General features: G+C 38.5%; 1 protein-coding gene across 1 annotated transcript; it reads left to right on the top strand.

Moving 5' to 3' along the window:
* The first annotated feature begins 1,804 nt into the window (after positions 1–1,804).
* On the top strand, positions 1,805–19,080 carry smad1 (SMAD family member 1). Its single transcript, XM_067496588.1, has 7 exons — positions 1,805–1,951; positions 9,422–9,981; positions 13,913–14,152; positions 14,250–14,366; positions 16,568–16,789; positions 17,009–17,265; positions 17,628–19,080. The coding sequence occupies exons 2-7, from the start codon at positions 9,582–9,584 to the stop codon at positions 17,769–17,771; spliced, it is 1,380 nt and encodes a 459-aa protein (XP_067352689.1). The 5' UTR covers positions 1,805–1,951; positions 9,422–9,581; the 3' UTR covers positions 17,772–19,080.
* Positions 19,081–20,464: the final 1,384 nt, after the last annotated feature.

The raw sequence follows: 20,464 nt of genomic DNA, 5'->3' as shown, positions 1-20,464 counted from the left end.
GCGCCGTTTTCCCCTTTTTCTCAGATTTATGCACGTGCAGCTCTGTCCCGCCTCACTCAGACATTCTGTCGCCAGCGCCGTGACGTCACCTGCGGCGGAGGCCTCCTCCGCTCCGAGCAGTTTACTTCCGCCGGTCTTCGAGATAATCTAGTTCCCCTCACAGCGGCAAGCCTGAACTTGACTGATGAACTCGCAAAAAGCCGAGATCAGTTTGTTTGTGTTCTGTGTCTACTTAACAGGGTTTTTTCATAGGTGTTCTCTTATGATATTACTGTATTAATCTCATGTATACCTGAGTTAATTAATTGCAGTAATAGTCACATAATAACTACTGTAAAGAATATTTATAGTGCATATAGTGTAATTGGGGTATTTTGTTTTGTTTAGATGTTATTTTGTACTCACATGTTAAGCAGCAACAATCAGTGCATTTATTGATTAACCAATTAACAAGAAATTTATCATCAGCTATTTTGGTAACCATGATTGATGTTAAGATATGGTTGAAAATGACAAAAAAAAAAAAAAAAAGCCTTTCAGATGTTGGAATTTAATGCATTTCTTAGTTGTAGCTGAGGGAAATGGAAACGTTACATCGTGTTTGTTTCAAAACAAACATTTTCCACTAGCATATTTTTATCTGAATTAAACAATAAATCAGTTAACTGCAACTTGTTGCTATCGACTGATTATTTTTGTCACAGGAAATTCACCACTTTTCCTGCTTTTTGATCAAATACAATATAACTGTTTACACCTCTTGCTATTCAAATTCTTCTTGAGTGTGACACAATGTGGACTGATGGAGCTCACTTCTGAGCTTTGTGCTTGTGTCATCTTAGACAACATTTGTTCCCTATTTTCTAAACTAAACAATAACTCAGTCAATTGCATGCATGTTTTTCATTGTTATTCTTGACTTCAGTATTTTATTTTTTGTTACAGGGAATTCACCTCTTCATCTGCTTATTGATCAAACACAATATAACCGTTTACACCACATGCTTATCTATTTCTTCTGAAGCATGACTCACAATGTGGCTTGATTGAGCTCACTTCAAATGACACTTCATTTCTGCTGCTTCCCTGCCTGAATGCTATTTTCATGCATTAGCATGCAATATTGATGAGATGGTTTGAAGACCTGTTGGAAATTTCACTCTTGACATTGGAAAAATATGCCTCTCTATGGCCTACACACCAGAGTTAAAACCTGTATCATGTCTCTCTGTGTGTGTGTTATTGTTTTGAGGTGAGAAGTTGAGATGTTGGCATGTGTAAGCATGCTCCTGTGCTTACCCTGCTCTTAAAGACTTTTGTAATCTTGACAACATAAATAGTGCTTATCATATCAGAATCAAAGCAAGAGGGGAAGTGAGAGGCAGGATTTATACAGCGCAGTTCAGGAGTTCATTACAGATAAAGTTGCCTGCCTATCAGTTAAAACTACTGCATGACATCAGGGCTCAGATTTGGAGAAGATTATTTGAGAAAGAATGAATGAGCATCGCTGCAAAGGGCGCTCATAGTTTGAAGTTGTAGTGGCCTGTGTTTGAATTTGAAAGTAGTCTAATTTAACAAAATTTTGAGGCAATGCATTGAATGCAAAAGTTTTAATTTACCTAAAAGTCTTTACAGCATGCTCTAAAATCGATCAAACATGCACGTTTGCAAGGCCAGGCTCTGACAAATGAAATGAAACTCTCATCTTCATCGTTACATAATCCCTTTTTCCACACTGTGAAGGAAGATGTTACATGTCTGAAAAGTAGGTCTTGTTATTGTCGGGGCAGCATCCCGCGGCGTGATACTGGCGCACAGCGGAGGGTGAGGCGGCTCCGCGACTCACTGACGCCAGGCCGAGCAGAGGCAAGACGGGCAGAGAAAGCACACCGGAGGTTACCGGAGTGAGAGACGGAGAGGGAGACGGGGCGCTGCAGTGGAACAGAAGGTACGGTACATTTTCATTTTCTTCTTAACATGTGAAATAGAAAGGGGGCTGTATTTTCCCTCTTTACCATGTGCACGGGCATAGTTTATTAGGAAGTGACTCCCAGCGGTTGGCAACTCAAGAGTGTGTCAGTTGGCAGATTCAAACTTTTTCTTCCTTTTACTCACGCTATCAGACCGAGGCTGCAAAGTCACACACTTTTCCAACAAAGGCAGAACTGAGTACATTCATTAACCCCAATGTAACAGTGATTTCAAGAAAATCTGTCGTTATGTTGCAATAATACAGGCTAACTCACTGTACATTATAGCAGAATTCTAAGTTCCATAAGGGTTTTTGCAAAAAAGCTACGTTTAAACACCAAAAATCCCATTGATTGTGCTCAAATTACTCTAGAGTACTTATCAACACAAGCTTATGTAATAAAACTATAAACTATACTGTGACTTCAGGAGTGAATGTAGGTTTATCTGCTGTTGTACACCTTATGGTATTGGAGGTTTTGTTATAATACTCTACAGTATGTGGATTAATAGGTATTCTTTGTGATTAATGTTTTAATCATTTGGCCTATGAAATGTCAAACAGCTGGCAAACATGTCCATCACAACTTCCTAAAGCCTAACGTAATGTCTTCAGATTTCTTGATTTGGAAAGATATTTATTTTTAAAATGATAAAAAAATATATATATTATATTAGCAAATTCAGATTGGCAAATGCTGATATTGTGAGAAGCAACAGCAGCAGATAATTTGTATTTATCTTTGAAAAGTGCCATAAATGGTAAAAATAAAGGTCATAATTAATTTGTGACAATTAGTCTATTAATATAATTAATTATGCCTTATTTTATGCAGGCAGCCTTATTTTATGCAGGCTGGTTGTAAACATTGATGGGTGATGTTTGCTTATTGTGAGCTCAATGGATTATATTTTGATGTCACTAAACATTTCTATTATGAATAAGGAAACACAACTGCAGTATATTGATCGACACATGCCAGTTGTACATACATATTGCCGTTTTTTTGCTTTGTCTTCACTTTTGTATAGTGGTATGGCTGCTGCAGATCCAGTAAGGCCATTTTAGCTGGTGGTGTCCTGTAGGTGTTTCAGTTATGTCAATGTGTTTATGAAATTGTGTCTGTGTATGTGAGTGAAAAGAGTGAGGGAGGCAGGAGAGAGAGACCTACAGCAGCTAGGGCTAGATCTCCTGACATTATTGAAGATGACATATCAGATTACCCAAAGGACAGGGATTTGTCCTTGTCCATGATTTACTTCCAATTGTTTTATTGTCCTGTGTTCTCAGGGTGTGCACCTTTCGATTCTGTTAGGAAATTAAACAAATGGTACGTTTGTGGTGACGAGGATGACGGTTTTAAAATAAATGAAAATCTTGTCATCTATCTGTCTCTCACAGCAAAGGCAAAAAAGAAACTACTCAACGACGCAATGTAAATATAGGTTACCAGCATTCATGCACCCGCAGTGTCAGTAACAACAGTGGTGGACAATGTCAAAAACTATGTGTCTGTACGGTCGGGAGAACATAGCCTGCCATGTGTTGGGGTGAGGTGTCCACCCAAAACACAACACAAACCCAACACTGAGTGCCAGGCATGGTTGAGATATCTGCCTGAAACCCCAAGTGTTTGCTAGTTATTTCTGCAGTTGTGTGTGGGCTGGTGTGTCTGGTACATGAAGAATCTTTTCCCAGTTCAGTCTTTCAAAATCTGGACAATCTTTACCACAATTTGGTTGTGGTTTTCTGGTGTTGTCTGCGTTCTAGTCCAGCTGATGTGATATCCAGATTTTTATAACTGGTATTCTTAGTGTAATCTTTAGCAAGGCAGAGCAGTGCATGTGTGAAAAGTGACCCCAGTGGGTTTCAGGTCAATGTCATGTCTTGTTGCTAAAAGCAATAGCTCAAGTCTGACTGTGGTTTTTTCAAGCGTTGCTCTTATAGTGTTGTATGTAACTGGACTTGCTGTGGCAAAATCTACATTTGTTGAATTTTAAATCTCAATACTTTTTTTACACCTATTAGTCAGTATTAAGTTATTGCAAATATATTAATGCATTTTTTTGCCAAGAATGAGAAAAAAAAAATGAAAGAAAAATATTCTAAACATATGTTGCCATTTCAAAGTTATCCACTAGAGAGCACTGACAAGATTATTTTCTGAGACATTTGCAAAAATTCCCACATTGCCTTCATTTTGTATTATTAAATTTGAAGGAAAATTGGTTCTATCACCAAGTATCGCTATTTTTTCACGCTAAAAGCAAATATTGGTTAATTTGCAATTCTGTGTTTAGACTGCTTTAGTGGTGTGAAATTCAGCATATCTGAATTTTTAGATGCCATTTAACATTTTAGAAATTCTTATATTTAAAATATTATGTGTTAGCTTCTGCAATTATTATTTTTAATGTCAGTGTTATTCTGTTGATAATTTACCTGGTAAATCATTTTGTACATGCACTGTCAAAATATAAAGGATAATTATACAAATCAGTTTTCCACTGCCAGGGGTGAAGTCATCTAAATGTTGGGTGTTTTTTAACTGACAGATTGTTCAAAATGCAAACAAATTATATTTTAAAAGGATAAAATGTAAAAATTTAGCAAAATCTTCTCTTTGTAATTCAGCATGATAAATATTATATACTAATTATAAAAATGTTCCCAATAAATGTTTAATTTATTTAAATTGACAGAAAATGACTTGAATAGATAATGGACATGTATTGAAATGCTTTTTTGGGGGGGTATTTGCACTGGAATGCATCACAATAGTATTTTTTATTTAAAGATCATAAACTCATACATCAGCCTTTCTCATGCGCTCACCTCATGGCTGTATTACTATGACTTATATTTGTGAAAAAGCAAATATTGCTTCCTTATATTGTCAGTATTTACTCAGTAATGACCCTTGAAGGCACTTAATCCAGAAGTGCCCAGTAAAGAGACCAGATAAATGAGTGTCCTCCATCTCTCAATCCAAAACACTCACTCTGCCTTAGATCACTGTCTTTGCCATCACTTTCACTTTCTTCCGCTCTTTCTCCCTCTGTATCATACCCCCTCCCTTTCTCTCTCTTTCTCTTTATCTATTGCGCTCTCTCTCTTCCTGCACTTCTCTGTTTATAGCCTGTGACTCCACTGAGTGGAGGCTAATGGAGGCCCCATCCAGGACCCTGCTGATAAATAATGTAGCTTCTTTATAATGCTCCGTCCCCAGGGAGGGTCCAGAGAGCATCATTACTGCCTCCTCATCCTACACAGCCCAGGCCTAAATTGATTAACAGACACTGGAACAGTGCAAAATGATCCATGGGGCTAGTGTAGTGGCTAACAGCTCGCATCAGGTGGGTCAAAACCTCCGTCTATCCGTGTCGCATGATCCCACTCTATGCTCCAATTAGCCTGGTTTTCTGGCCAGTGGGCTAACTGATGACCATAACAAGCTGTCGCTAACACAATAGTGAAAGAGCATCGGCCGTACTTGGCTGTAGAGAATGTCAAAGGGGTTTTTATGGATCTGTTGTGTAAATGATGCTGTGTTTTTCAGCTCCTATAGGGAGGATAGCTGAGGCCAAGGCCACTTGCAGGCACCTGTGGTACTCTTCACTGTGTGAGAGTGGATGTGGAAGGTTGATGACTTCACAGACAAGACATATATGTTGATTGTGTCAGCACTATACTCAAGGAACACAATTTCCACTAAAATGATTAGTGTCCAGACAGTCAAATTAAAAAATAAAATAATAAATTAATTAGTTGATAGAAAATTGGTTATTACCTATTTTGATAAGCCAGTAATATATGAAATGTCACCTTGGATATGAGTAAGATGCTGTTGGCATTTTTCATTTTTTCATCATTAAAAAAAACTTTCTGCCTTATACATAATGTAAATAAATGTCACCCTATAAATCCAATAATACAATAGGTAGGATGGACAAAGAAAACAAACCATACTTTTAGTACTAAAGAGAGTTGTTAGTGGCAGTATAAATCAATGGCCACATTTGCAATTTCATAGCGATTCATTCATATCTTGTGTTTTTATTTTTCCAGCTGGAAAACAGCCGAGCCAATTGGTGCTTTTGAGGAGGGATTGAGAATGAGTATTTCTTTGGGTCAGAGCCAGTCAAATTGTTCTATCCGTAAAAAATAGCACCTCAAGAATGGCACAAGAATAGATAAGATCAACACAGCTCTATGGTTTGCTGTCAGCCAATTCATATAAATAATTTCTAAGTGCATTGTTTTCTATTAAATTAGCCAACACAATCTTACACACTTGATCAGATGTTTAAAAGTGCTAAAATCCAAATCTTTCAAATGAACACATCATTTGAACACTATTTCTGTTTGGAGTAAAATATTTCAGGGAATTGTTTGGGAAGTTGCTGCACAAAAATCTTGTTTATGTCAAGCCCAGTCTTTACATACGTATATGAACAGACAGGCACATTGGCGCCTTTATATTTTGTCTGCCTCACAGACAACTCTAAACTAGCATTGTCCAAAGAAGCAACACAAAGCCGTATCAGGTCCTTTAAATAAGCATGTGGTCAGGTCAACAATCAGATATTACTGACTGTCAGGGTTGGAAATATCCAAGAGATATGGTCTCCAGCTGCAGCAAAAGTACAGTAGGGGATTGTGAAGTCTGCTCCAGATGTTACAGTACAGAGCCTTCTGGAATCTTCCATTTGAAATGGATTAAAGTTTTTCTCTGTGCAACGGATAATGCTGGCTGTCACTGAGAGGCCATCAAAGTATCTCTGTGGCTGGAAGTAGATCAAAAAGACTGTTTGTCTGGGTGGTAACCCTGTTGCAAAGATGATCTTGCTGTTTTTGCCTTTTGAACATTATGTTTTATTGTTATGATTCAAACTCAGCTCTGAAGTACATATTTTCCTTTGTGCAAAGATGTTCTGAGACAGTTTTCCATCAGGCACAGGCAAAGTCTCAGCATTTGAAAGTAACACTCATATATATATATATATATATACATACACACACACACACACACACACGCGCATAAGACTTCTTTGTGACCAACAGAAATGTCATAGTCAAAAATGTCACATTAGATCATCAAGTATGATTAGATTAGCATCATGTTTACATGATGTTCAAACATTTCCTGGTTTAAAATAAAAACTTTTATATCACTGCTCGTGTGTAGACATGTAATAATTGCAAAGTCTGAAACATTTCATTTCTTACCTTTCTTCCTTCCCTTTAAGTATAATGAAATAGAGTTCACAGTGAGATAGAGACAAAAACGGAAAATGAATCAGAAATGGCCAGTTTAGGAAACCATCCTTTTTTTAATCCCATCCTGCACCTGTGAAAAATCGTGCATATTTCAGCAAAAGGAAGTGATGCTAATGAGTGATACTAATATGAAGACATAACAAAACAGCTTGCTTCCTGCCCCTTTGATGGTAGAGAACGGGTGTGATATCATACTGGGATTAAGAGAAACAAGAAATATCAGTGTTTAGATATGTTTTTTCTTAATGTAACCCAGAGACACACCCTAGTCCATCGACATGTTCCCTTGTATGTTTGCAGTTCAGCATCACTTATGATTAGCCAATCTGATTTGGATGGTAAAAGCTAAGTATAGTTGCAGCTTCCAGCTTTCCAGTCAGTGTTGTTGGCAGTAGTAAGTATCCAGAGCCTCCACAGCACACATATGCACAAACACAGACACATGTTGTAAACAGCACCTGTTCTCATCAAACGTTCCTGCCCATTTGTCAGGATGATGTAGTCTACACATGCAGTAGCTGACAAAGATAGAAATCGCTTCTCATCCCATAATCTGAAGGGCCAAGAATAACTACAGAAGCAGCCCTAATGATGTATTTGTTCCTACTCATGCGAAATCTAATATACTGCTGGTTTTACTGTCAGAGAGTGATGGTTCCTCACTCGTAAGTTAGTACAGATAAAAGGTGGAGGATTTCTGACAAACTGTTTATTGGATTCTGGGAATGCGTCAGAACATTTTTGCACAATCAAACCTCTACAACAACTATGTTTTTATCTTCCTAACTGCATTCAGGAAAAACATGAGAAGAAAATTGAACTGGGATAGCTCAATGTGCTCTTGTTTTCCATTTAAAAGGTAGAATGCTAGTAGCTCCTGGCTACTGAATTGCTCCTTTGGGCCACAGCTGAATGGGCACATTTTTCCCGGAGTCCCCATGCACTTCGTTTTTGTTGTCCCAGACATTGTTGGTTGGTAGTGATAAAGCTTTATAGAACATTTGCTTCAGCCGGGTGGTTATTGAAAATCTCCTTTCTCTGAAATCTAGCAAACCTTTACAAATTTCACATATGTGTACAGTCATCAGGAAAGCATTCTTCGCTCTAGCTGTTGATATGCTTGTCAGTGAAGGCAGCAGACAAGATTTAAACATATGAAACAAACCTTTGATTGGAAACAATTATTCTTCCATAAATTATTATTTTCCTTTTCTTATAATATAGTAATCTCAATTTATTAGGATTGCTGGTTACGGTGAATAAGAATGAAAATGTTCAGAAATATGTGGTTTTAGGTAGTCAAATTAATCTAACACTTCATTGTATTTTACATTGATGTAAAATATATGTATAGACATCTTCTCCCCATCCCCAGCTCTGCAGTGCCGGACCCAAGCTCGGGAGAAAATGCGGGGGTTGCGTCAGGAAGGGCATCCGGCATTAAAACTGTGCCAAATTAACAAGCAGACAAATGATCCCCTGTGGCGAGTCTGAACTCACAGGATACGCCAAAAGGCAGAAAAGAAAATACATGTATAGACATTTTCATTTTCATACCTAATATCTGCTTGGTTATTGTAGAAATAATTGTCAAAAATTATCAATATTCTAAAAAATTGCATTGCTTTGTGCTGGAGTTTTCAGCTGATAATAGATTTGTTCTGCCATGTTGCTATGAAAAAGAAGAATTGGACAGTGTGTTACACTTCACGGGCAAAAGAATTTACATTTGTGTGACGTGAATCAGGTGTTGCAACTGCATGCCATAAACCTTATAGTATGCATACAGTATGTAAAGTCTTTACTGTAAACGATATTAGTGAGTGGTGGTAATGTGACAAGCCACTCGAACAGGAAACCATCTGGAGAATGTCTGGTTGGGGTGGATGCTCACTGGAGAGCATGCGTTATGACTGCTCTGCCAGTTTCCCAGAAACCATGACTGTAATGCCCTGACTACTAACACGTTGGCATTGTTCACTTCATCAAAGGTTTTCCTGGTGAGACATTGGTGCTAGTATAGCAAGAGAGGAGGAGGTCTGTGTTCACCTTAGTTGCAGAGAAAGGACGCAGCCTGCTGAGTTGATCTGTAGAAGTGTGCTTGAAATATCTGTTGTACCTCTGTTGTTAGATGATAACTACTAACTAACTTTCGTTTTCTTCTAGTGGCCATCAAGAGGACTGACTTCTTGGAAGCTGATGATTAATTGAAGCTCAGAAAAATAAACAAACCCATCCCCGATCATCTTCTGAGACTGGACTGTTGCTCATTGTCCACAGTCCCTTCTGGACAAAAAGGAGAGGGGAGGAGGGCAGATTGTCCATCATGAATGTCACCTCGCTTTTCTCCTTCACCAGCCCAGCAGTAAAACGGCTTTTAGGCTGGAAGCAGGGAGATGAGGAAGAGAAATGGGCGGAAAAAGCTGTGGATGCTCTGGTTAAGAAACTGAAAAAGAAGAAGGGAGCCATGGAGGAGCTGGAAAGAGCTCTCAGCTGCCCAGGTCAGCCTAGTAACTGTGTGACAATTCCCCGTTCCCTGGATGGACGTCTGCAGGTGTCCCACAGGAAAGGTCTTCCGCATGTAATTTATTGTCGTGTGTGGCGCTGGCCCGACCTGCAGTCCCACCATGAGCTGAAGGCCCTGGAGTGCTGCGAGTACCCATTTGGCTCCAAACAGAAGGATGTGTGTATCAACCCCTACCATTACAAACGAGTGGACAGTCCAGGTGAGTTATGCTTCGATGAAATATATTGAGGTACACAGATACTGATCTTATTTAAGCATATTGGCCATGACATGACAAACTCACGTTGAATAGAGCTTCTTTGACAATGTTATTATTACAATAATTAGTATTTGACTTCATGTTACCCTAAATGGAAATTATCTCAAAGTATTTGGGTGAGTGAGAGATGTGTTATAGACAACCCTTGCAGCCTCATTTAGTCACATGTCAGCAAAAAATAGTGCAAATGGTATGTTTACTGACAAATTTTATATTGCAGAAAAAAAGTTTGACAATCTCTTGATCTTGTCCTATTTTAAGCATTAACCCAAAACCCATTAAAAAACATTTAAAGACTTTGGGACCAGGGAACCAGAAATGCCGAATGGAGTTACATGTTTTAGAACTTATTCCTATAGCGCTCTATTATGCAAAATATAAATTCTTTCCCATATTACCTAAACATAGTCTCTATGTACCAAATGTTATAACTAAGTACAGGCATTCAGTTTCATTATTACTTTTAGGACAGTTTCTGCAGAAACTGTTTCTGTTTCTGTATTTACACACCACATAGCCAAAGACAGGGCCTTCAACAAATAAAAACTGACAGCCCAGTTGAGTTTACAGTTTTTTCAGGCTTCTACTAGATGCATAGGTAGCCAGTCAGCTAACTGGCCAACTAGGAGTGATGGCGGGGTAGCAGACAGGAAGCAGGTTCACATAAATAGAAACTATTCACGTTACAGTTTATAGGACTTTTGTCACTCAGGGCAGCTAATGAAGCAGCCTTTATCTGTGATTCTCTTTATTGTAACCTTTTTGTGAAATAACTAGATTTCTATAAAGCAGACATAATACACATAATGAACCACTGCCAACAAACCTTTTTTGCAGAACTCCAAAACCCAAGTTATAAAGTGCTCCAAAGCCGAATGAAATACTTAAAAAAACAAATTCCAGTAATGTACAATAAAACTAAAGAGACAATACAAGTAAAATAGAGTCCTTGAGAAAAGATTTAACAAGTGATACAGACATGGGATGCCTTATTTCCTTGAAAAGGTCATTCTAGATCTTCTAGGCCTGGACTACTGTAAATGTAGTAGAGAAACAAGACAAATCAACACTATGTGGCCTCCTACTAAACAAAAAATGAGGGTCAGCTGACAAGATAGAAACAGCTGCGTGCAGTGTGCGTGTGTGTTCGTTCATGTGTGTCTGGAGCAGGAAATTCCATCCGAGGAAGAATGAGGGCTTTGTTTTGGGCATGCTCTGTACTTCAGACCCCCTTTTTTCTCATTTATGCAGACATGTAGACACATGGAGGCACACGCAGTTTCACACTTGCACGCATGTTAAAAAAACGAGGATACACACACACTTGACTGCACGCACTGCTTCTCTGAGGACGGCTGGAACAGGAAACCTGTTACCCACACAATTGGAGGAAAGGGTTGTTCCCTGTCTTGCACACGTTTTGTTTTAGCAGTGGTCGGAAGATAAAGGACTAAGGTGATTCGACCCCAGAGCACCTGTCTGTCTACACAACCCCCCCGGCCCTCCTCTGCTAACGCCACCCATACACACACATCCTGTCAATCTCCTTTCACTATTCTACCAAACACCACAGCTGTCTGCCTGCTTCACACATAACCTTTGAAAAAAACTACTTTACTCTTGCGTTGGCCCACTGCAGCATACACGGTCTACCTGCAAGTATACTGACAACAGCGCAGGCTCTAATATTTCAGCACCAGTTTTATTTATCTGGACAGGTATTTATAGACACAAGTAGAGCGTATCACATTGGTTTGTATGTACTGCACCTGAATAGCCCTCACATTACCCAGGATACTTCCTCAAAGTAATGAATTCTTCAAGAATTCCATGTCTCAGAATATCTTTTCAGGACAGTAACCTGAGAGTCTGGCCCAAATACTGCTGGCTAAGGCCAACAGACTAAAAGCTGACATTAAAAAAAGCAGCAACATTAGAATGTTGAATCATGAATAATGTCGGATACACATAACTCAGTCCTTACTGAATTTATTCTGCATGTCATTGTGTTTAATTCTACATGATGTCTGCATTGCTGAAACAATCAGTTGATAATTATTAGAGATTAAGAAGTTATTTGGCCCTCACAGAATTTCAAATGTGGAAAATAAATATTCAGATTGTGGACTTTGCAATATCATACTGTCATATTGCACATGCTGAATAATGTAAGTTCTCCTCCTCATGAACAGTTACAATGTAATGTTGACTATATAGTTGCACGGGGAGCTGCACCTCAGTTGGTAGCGCCGTCATCCCCGGGCCACAGGGTCAGTCACTGAATAAAAGCTTCTGCATAATGACTTATTGTAATTGGAACGAGCATGTGTTTGCATTTGTGGGTATTTCACATGAGTCCATAAACAAAACAAGTGTGGCTGAAGGCCAGTCTCACATTTGAGGAAGAGTTTCCTCTGTCATTTGGAAATGGTTTGGCAATGAATCAGATAACAAGCAAACATCTCTGATTTGCAAGTTGTATCAGAAATCTGTACCAACAATGGGTGGAAATTAGCAGCCCCAATTCAAATTGTAATGACGGGTTTTAATTCAAGTTACTGCCTGTAAGCATAGCATGCCGTTTTATATGGTTTGCCTTGTCATCTAGAAGAGTATGTTGTTAAAATTCATTATCAGCTTGACCTGTCGTCTGGCCTTCTGACCTCTCAGTAGACAAAGCAAGTAATGTTATGTTGTTTGCTACAATACTGTATCATAAAATGTAGGATACTAGTAAGCAAAGCAATGTTAATAATTCAGTAATAGCACTAAAATATCTACAAGACAATATGTGAACATGTTTTGGGTTCTGTGCCACAGCGGGCAAAATTGTTAACAAAGATGAAAATGTTTAATGACTTTAATGACTTAAAGATAAATTAGGATGTCAAATAAAATGCCATACCAAATTAAATAATGTCTGTGTAAAAAAACAAGACTAAGAAACTAGGAAGAAATGTTAGTTTGTTGAATATTTACAATAACAAAGTGATAAACTACATGTACTTATTAGTGGAAGTCTTTTATTAAATTATAAAGACGTTCACTTCTTCCGGCTTTTAGTACCATGTATACCAACTCCATAGTTCCATATGTACTGTAGTTGACACTCCACACCTGAAATGCTGCATTTTATGTGCAGTAGTGCACAATAAGTTATTCCTGTGCAATAATAATTACATTGTTTAATACTTCATACTGCTTGCATTTTCTGCTTACATAGTTCATCTTTTAAAATGTGAGGTGTATCTGCTTCTTTTATTTTTCTCATGGAACTGTAAAAATGTGCAATGAGAGCTCTATTATTTTTATTATTAAATTTATTTATCAAGGTCCATGCACAAGAACATTGATCTCATAGATTGAGAAGAGGTGCAATATACCAGATTTAGTCATGTAGCTAATTTCTATCTGCATTTAATAAAATAGACAATAGGTATAAAAACAATTTTGTGAAAATTAAATTAAAAAAACATAATGCTAGATAACCTATAAAGTCATGTATTCCAGTACTACACCCTTCCCCCCACCCCTGCTGAATGCACACACACACAGACTACCCTTCTATTTTTCAAGCTATAAACATTTGGTTAATCCCCGTGTTGACATTAGACACAGAGGCAATATTTATTTGTGTCTGTGTCTCACTGACCCCCCAAAAAATCAATTCATGTTCACAGGCCTGTTTTCCGATCTATTTTTCCTATTTCCTATCTATTTTTTGACTTTATGAGAAAAATGATTAAAATATTCCCTTAAAAATTCTCATTTAAAAGCCTTTAACATTAAATCAATGTTTTGTTTACTTATTAGTAGATCTCCACAAACTAGAAGTCGTACAAAATTGTATCATTAATTTCTCCCTTTTCAGTGCTGCCGCCTGTGTTGGTACCGAGGAACAGCGAGTTCAATGCCAAGCATACAATGCTGCCTCGCTTTCGCAATCCTCTCCAACAGAACGAGCCGCACATGCCCCAGAATGCCACCTTCCCAGAGTCTTTCGGTCAGGCCAACACAATGCCTTTTCCACATTCACCGGGCAGTGGCAGCAGTGCAACCTTCCCTCATTCACCATCCAGCTCTGATCCTGGGAGTCCATTTCAGATGCCAGGTGAGATCCAAACTTACATTATCATTCAATTTTTTGTTTTATTTCGTTTTGTATGACAACAATTCACTTCCTTGCACTTTTTCCCCTTCCTGTTCAGAGACACCACCTCCTGCCTATATGCCCCCAGAGGAGCAGATGACTCAGGATTGCCCCCAACCAATGGACACCAACCTCATGGCTCCACCTTTGCCTCTAGAGAGTAACAACCGAGCTGGTAAACACTGCAGTTAGTGTCTCTCACACACATACACACACCCCTGTCCTTGTGCTCATGGTGATATCATCCACATTAAGTTGTCTGCACCCGTTTGCCTTGATCTGCAGGTGCAGAGATTTCGAGGAAGTTTTGTTGTTTTTTCTCTTTTAGTCAAACTCCAAAAAGAAGAAATAAATTATTACTATATGCTATATCCTCTTATACAAAACCTCTACATTGTGTGGAAAATATTCTCCTAGTTTACTGATAGGCTTTATCTGTGAGTGGGAGCTCAGAGGAAGCTCAGATCTTCAGCAAATTAAACCAGGCCTCAGAGCAGTTTTATGAGGCCTATAAAAACCAAGGTTTCTGTCATCTCTGCTGCTGGTAATGACTTGAAACTCCTTAACGATAAGATTCACTAATTACCTCCAACTTTAAGATATAAAATGTGGTGCAATAAGTGCTGCCATCTCAAATTTGTGGTTTTACCTTTATAATGCTAGACAGACACATCTGAGCACTGCATTCATGAATTTCTTATAGAGCATGCAATGGAAGTCTATGGAGTCGAGCCGTCTGAATAAAAAATTGTAATTTTGGCCATACTTAATATCGGTAATTACATGCAAATTGATTGCTTGCTTGATTGGTGCCATGAAAACAAAAAACAAATGAAGAGAACCCAAATAGAACTCATACACACGCAGGCCCACTGATTTGCAAAAAAGCTCTCAAGTATATAAAACCTGGAATCATATTTTGACTTTCTGCGCTTACCCAAAAATATGCCGATTATGTTAAAAAATATTCACTTACCTGTTTCTGTTATACTTAAGCGACAGATCCACACAAGCACAATGGGGCAGCGTCTGAAGTAAAATTAAACGTGAAGTGGAAAATCAAGTTACCCCATTATAAAAAAAAAAAATAATACACTAAGTTATTTCCTTTTTTTTTTTCTTTGTTGTTTTAGTCTCCTTTCTGTTTCAGTCCTGCCACTCTAATCCACGACATTAAACAATCAGCTTGTTAACATTACTCTCTACACATTGCTTTGTTGAGATTTGGGAGGTGTGCCAAGCCAAGCCGACTTTATTTATAAAGCACTTTAAAAATGAGCAAAGACTGACCAAACTGCTTAATAAATAAGAATATATAAAAAGTGAGCTTTCAGCTTTGATTTAAAAATAGACAGTGAAGAGGCCTTTCTAAATTGCAGTGCATTCCACAAACCAGGACCTGACACAGCAAATGCCATATCTCCCTTGAGCTTCTGCCGTGACTTCGGCACTTTCAGGAGCAGCTGGTCATTTTAGAAGATGTAAACTACATAAGAAAATGTATTTATTTATACTGACTTAACATTTTGGTGATCATCAATCTAGAATGTCAGGTTGGGAACCATTGACTTACCTTGATCCCACATTTCAGCCAGTCGTTTGCTGAACACAATGCTTTTAAAACAGATTTAAAAAGTGGCTAAAAGAATGGAAATACAAATAAAATTGTAATAAATCCAAATATTTTTATATCACTAAAACAAATCAACACAGGGCACAGCAGATGAACATTTCTCCAAATGTGTTTGCCACACTGGACCTATAGATGAACTTTTGCAGTCGACCCAGATATTCTGCACACACATGATGAAAGCAGTAGCGGGAAGAGCTGTTAAATGCTGGAAGTGGGAGTTTGGGGATTTTTAAGGTCTTTTACACAAGCTGCATCCTGTACAAGGGAGTAGATCTCTATTGTAGGCCAGCTCTGGGAAGGGGACAGACAAAACACACCTGCTGGCCAGTGCCACGTCACAGAGGAAATTTAGGAGTATGTTCCACTCTCTCTCAGAGAGGGTGAGACCAGCTGGCACTGACTTGTCTAAGATACCAAGCACAGCGAGCCTGTTTGCCTGCACAATAAAGGCTGGCACACAGACCGCAGGCAGTCTGGATACTTTAGGATACAGAGTAAATGTACACAAATGTAGCCAGTAGGTCTTTTATAGTCATACACATTATTGCACTTTGAGCAATTTGGAATTAATAATTGTGCAGATGAGTTAGATTTACAACAGGGCCTCTGTTGGCATCGATGGCTCCTGGCATCTTGTCTGCACAGTAAAGTCTTGAGGGTGCATTAAATATGCCTGTGTCTGTCCCAGCACATACTGTGAACCCAGCTAACTCCTGTGGCCTGTTAATGTGTTTCCTGTGCAGATGTGCAGCCTGTGGCCTATGAAGAACCCAAGCACTGGTGCTCTATTGTTTACTATGAGCTCAACAATCGTGTCGGAGAGGCGTTCCAAGCTTCCTCTACAAGTGTGCTTGTTGATGGCTTCACAGACCCCTCCAACAACCGCAACCGATTCTGTCTCGGCCTGCTCTCCAACGTCAACCGCAACTCCACCATTGAGAATACCCGACGGCACATCGGCAAAGGTGCTGTGAATGAACCCTATCAATGACTGGTATAAACTGACTGTTCGCAGACGAGACTAAATCAATTCATTTTCTCAATAGGGATTGAGATCAGAATAGAGCAGTAACAACAATTTGAAACATCATAGTATAATGGTTTTAGATTGACTACAGTGATGTTTACGGGACTGACTGCTTCTCCAAATGACTAACACTTAATCCTTTCCTGCTTATTTTCAGGTGTCCATCTGTATTATGTTGGTGGGGAGGTGTACGCAGAATGTCTGAGTGATAGCAGCATCTTTGTCCAGAGTCGCAACTGTAATTACCATCATGGCTTCCATCCTACAACTGTGTGCAAGATACCCAGCGGCTGCAGCCTGAAGATTTTTAACAATCAGGAGTTTGCTGAGCTGCTGGCCCAGTCTGTCAACCATGGCTTTGAGGCTGTTTATGAGCTCACCAAGATGTGTACAATCCGCATGAGCTTTGTGAAAGTAAGCTGGTCAGAAAAAATAGTAATAGTATAAAATTATTTGCTCTGTATAATACTAATATTCTGTATAATACTAATAGTCTATTTATAAGATACTTTGGATCGGCTATCTTTTGAGTTTTACATTCATTCTATTACTTGTTATGAACTTGTCCATTACTACAATTTATAGGTTTTTATTTTAAAACAAACACAAACAAACAAACTGCACGATATAAAAAATGCTTGTATAATTCAGCAAAAATGGCTCATTAAGAATTACTCCTTAATTCTGAAATGGACAAGTATAAATTCAAGTTAAGACAGACATTAGGAGTCGTGTTGCCACTATTATCCTTAACTAGGCATTGGCATATGTTCCAGGGCTGGGGAGCAGAGTACCACCGCCAGGATGTGACCAGCACACCCTGCTGGATTGAGATACATCTACATGGTCCCCTGCAGTGGCTGGATAAAGTGCTAACCCAGATGGGCTCCCCCCACAACCCTATATCCTCCGTCTCTTAGGCTTCGCTGTCCTCAGCCCCATGGCTGTCCATACCCCAGCATTTTGGTCTCAGTAGCATGGATAGGGACTAACAGGTCCCAGAATGGTTTGTAGTTCAGTCAGTAACTGTTTTTGACTAAAACACAAGCTGACCTGGGACCTGGAGTGTTGGGCATGTTGTTACATGGGTTGGTTTTCTTCTCTACTTGAAAGATGTCTGAATTGGGCACATTTACAGACTGAGAGAGCAGTAAGCAAGCTGAGAGTGATGCAACTGGAAGATACTTGATCTTTGTGACCAATTGTAATAATTAGAACATCACACTCATCATAACACAAAGTATCCTTCCTGATCTTGCTCCTATGATGTCTCTTTTCTGTTGTTCTATTATTCTGACTAATTTGCATCTAAATATTCCCTCAGAAATTCAGATTTACGTGTGTAGTTACAATAGTTATGGGACATTCCAGGTCACCAAAATTGCAGTTGGCTGCCATTTTCTGTCTGACTGTAGTGAGGTTGGCATGAAATGTACTTAGGACTTGTATAAAGATAGAGCGGACTTGGAGGCTGACCAGTATGACTGAAAAAGAGTGCAAAGGTAATAAAAATCAAATATCACAGATCATGAACATACTAGGAGGGCTAAATTAGGGGGAGTTTGAGAGTTTATAGAGTTGGGTTTAGTGTGGGGCATGACACTAAAAGGGCATTTCAGACATAAATGACTAATGCTTAAATGTTGCTCATCTTGTGTTACACTCTTGTTTTAAATGAATTTTAAGTAAATAAATAATAGTGATTAGTTATATTCACTATTAGAATATGTGCTGTGGAGTCTGGTTTGGCAAAACATAGTTTGGTTAGTGTAGTGGTACACATTTAAAAGAGGTAGCTAAAAATATCAAGAAGCAGAGGGAAATACAAGTACAGTTCAGTTTGACTGTTGCCTTGTCACCTTGAGGACATAAACATAACAGTGACTTTGCTATATTGTTGAGCATTCAAATTTTTGATTGTTGACTAAAAAGAGGTTTCAGTTGCTGATGCCTCAATATGATTTATTTTAATAAAATGCAGATTTTGTCATTCACTTCTTTATGCTTCGAGCAATCCTCTTTGCCATTAAACTGTTATACTCTTTACATTCTTTTTGTATTTTTGAATGTTTTCTTTTTTGTCTGCACTTTCACACATTGCCCTGTTTTTTGTTTTGATTTGTTTTTCTCCACCTGTTTTGCTCAGTAAAGCTCCCAGAAAAGCTGTTTTATTCCATGAATATCAAGTCTCTACTGGAAGATTCAATAAATTTGTTTCATTACTTACAACATGTCTTTGTCTTTTATACCATGGCATGAGTTGTGTGTTTTTGTGGGGCTGTTTGTTTAATTCCAGGCCACCCATGCTAGAAAGATATGTATAACGATACTGTCATGGACTTTCATAGACACTGACCGTGTGTGTGTGTGTGTGTAAGGGAGTAGACCTTCAATTAGGGAGGCACAAAAATTAAAAGTGCATCTAAGAGCCAACTGTACTGATGTTAAGCGTAATTTCATTTTACAGTAAATAGCTTGAAAATGCATAAAATTATGTGTTTTCCTTTGTTTTATGAGAAACATTGTGACAGTACTCAAACCGTTACAACAATCTTTCGGGAAACTCCCCTGGAAATCACTGACTGAAATGTTTGTCTGGGTTTCTGCTTGCAAGAGTTTCATTCAATTGGGAATGATGTGGGTGGTATGGTTGTACAGAGGTTAGCGCTCCTACCTCCCAAGAGTTTGCACGTTTCTTCCAAATTCCACAGACATGCACATCAGGTGGAGGGGAGACTATATTGTCTAAACACAAATGTATCGGCGAGTATCTCTCTACCCTGCCTGTCACCAGCTAGTGATGCACTAAAAATCCAGTCATTCTCTGGGGCAGGCCTATTGGACAAATGATTGTACTTAACCACTGCATGACAAATTAAACAAAAAACTCTAAACTTTCCAAAATACAGTGGTTTTGAGCAGTGTCTACATTTTGAAATTTGGGACTGTGGTGAAAGTGGATGCTACATGTAATTGAATCTACATTTTTTAAGGAAAATTTCAATTGTTTTACTACTAAAAAAGATAAAATACGTATTAGAAGTTGCAGATATCAGTATATATTTTGTCAATCCACGTTTTGGTATGTACATTGCAGATGTAGTTAACTGGTGGTATACTTTAACTTAAAAAAGACATTTCTCCTAAATAGGTTTAAACTGAGAGTAACTGTTAAAGGGGTGTATTGCCTATCCCATATTAATAAAGTGCGTTATTATTCCTTTATATTAATTGATTTTATATTTTATTTACTTCTTCAAAAATAAAAAGGTGTGTCTGGACATTGTTGTGTCTTGATCCTGGAGATTAACTTATCTGTTTTGAAGGTTTCTTTGGTTCTTTTTTTACGAATCAAACTATCCTTCTGGTCAAACTGTTGCAGCCATCCCCAGTAAGGGGGGGCTATGATCCCATGGATCTTACACTTATTCGTTTCAGCAATTGTCTTCACAGGGTCATCAAGCTGCTTGGAAATGGTCTTGTAGCCTTGATTATACTCACTGTAGCAAGTATTTTCTTTTTTATCTCCTCAAACAGCCCTTTTCTTTCTCTTTTTCATGCACTGCACACAATGACACCAATATAATAAGAAAAATTATGCTCTTTTGGCATC

The sequence above is a fragment of the Channa argus genome, chromosome 3 (assembly GCF_033026475.1).
Source record: "Channa argus isolate prfri chromosome 3, Channa argus male v1.0, whole genome shotgun sequence".
NCBI lineage: Eukaryota > Metazoa > Chordata > Actinopteri > Anabantiformes > Channidae > Channa > Channa argus.
Note: the sequence above shows the minus strand (reverse complement) of the source record. Positions and strands in the feature narration are given on the sequence as shown.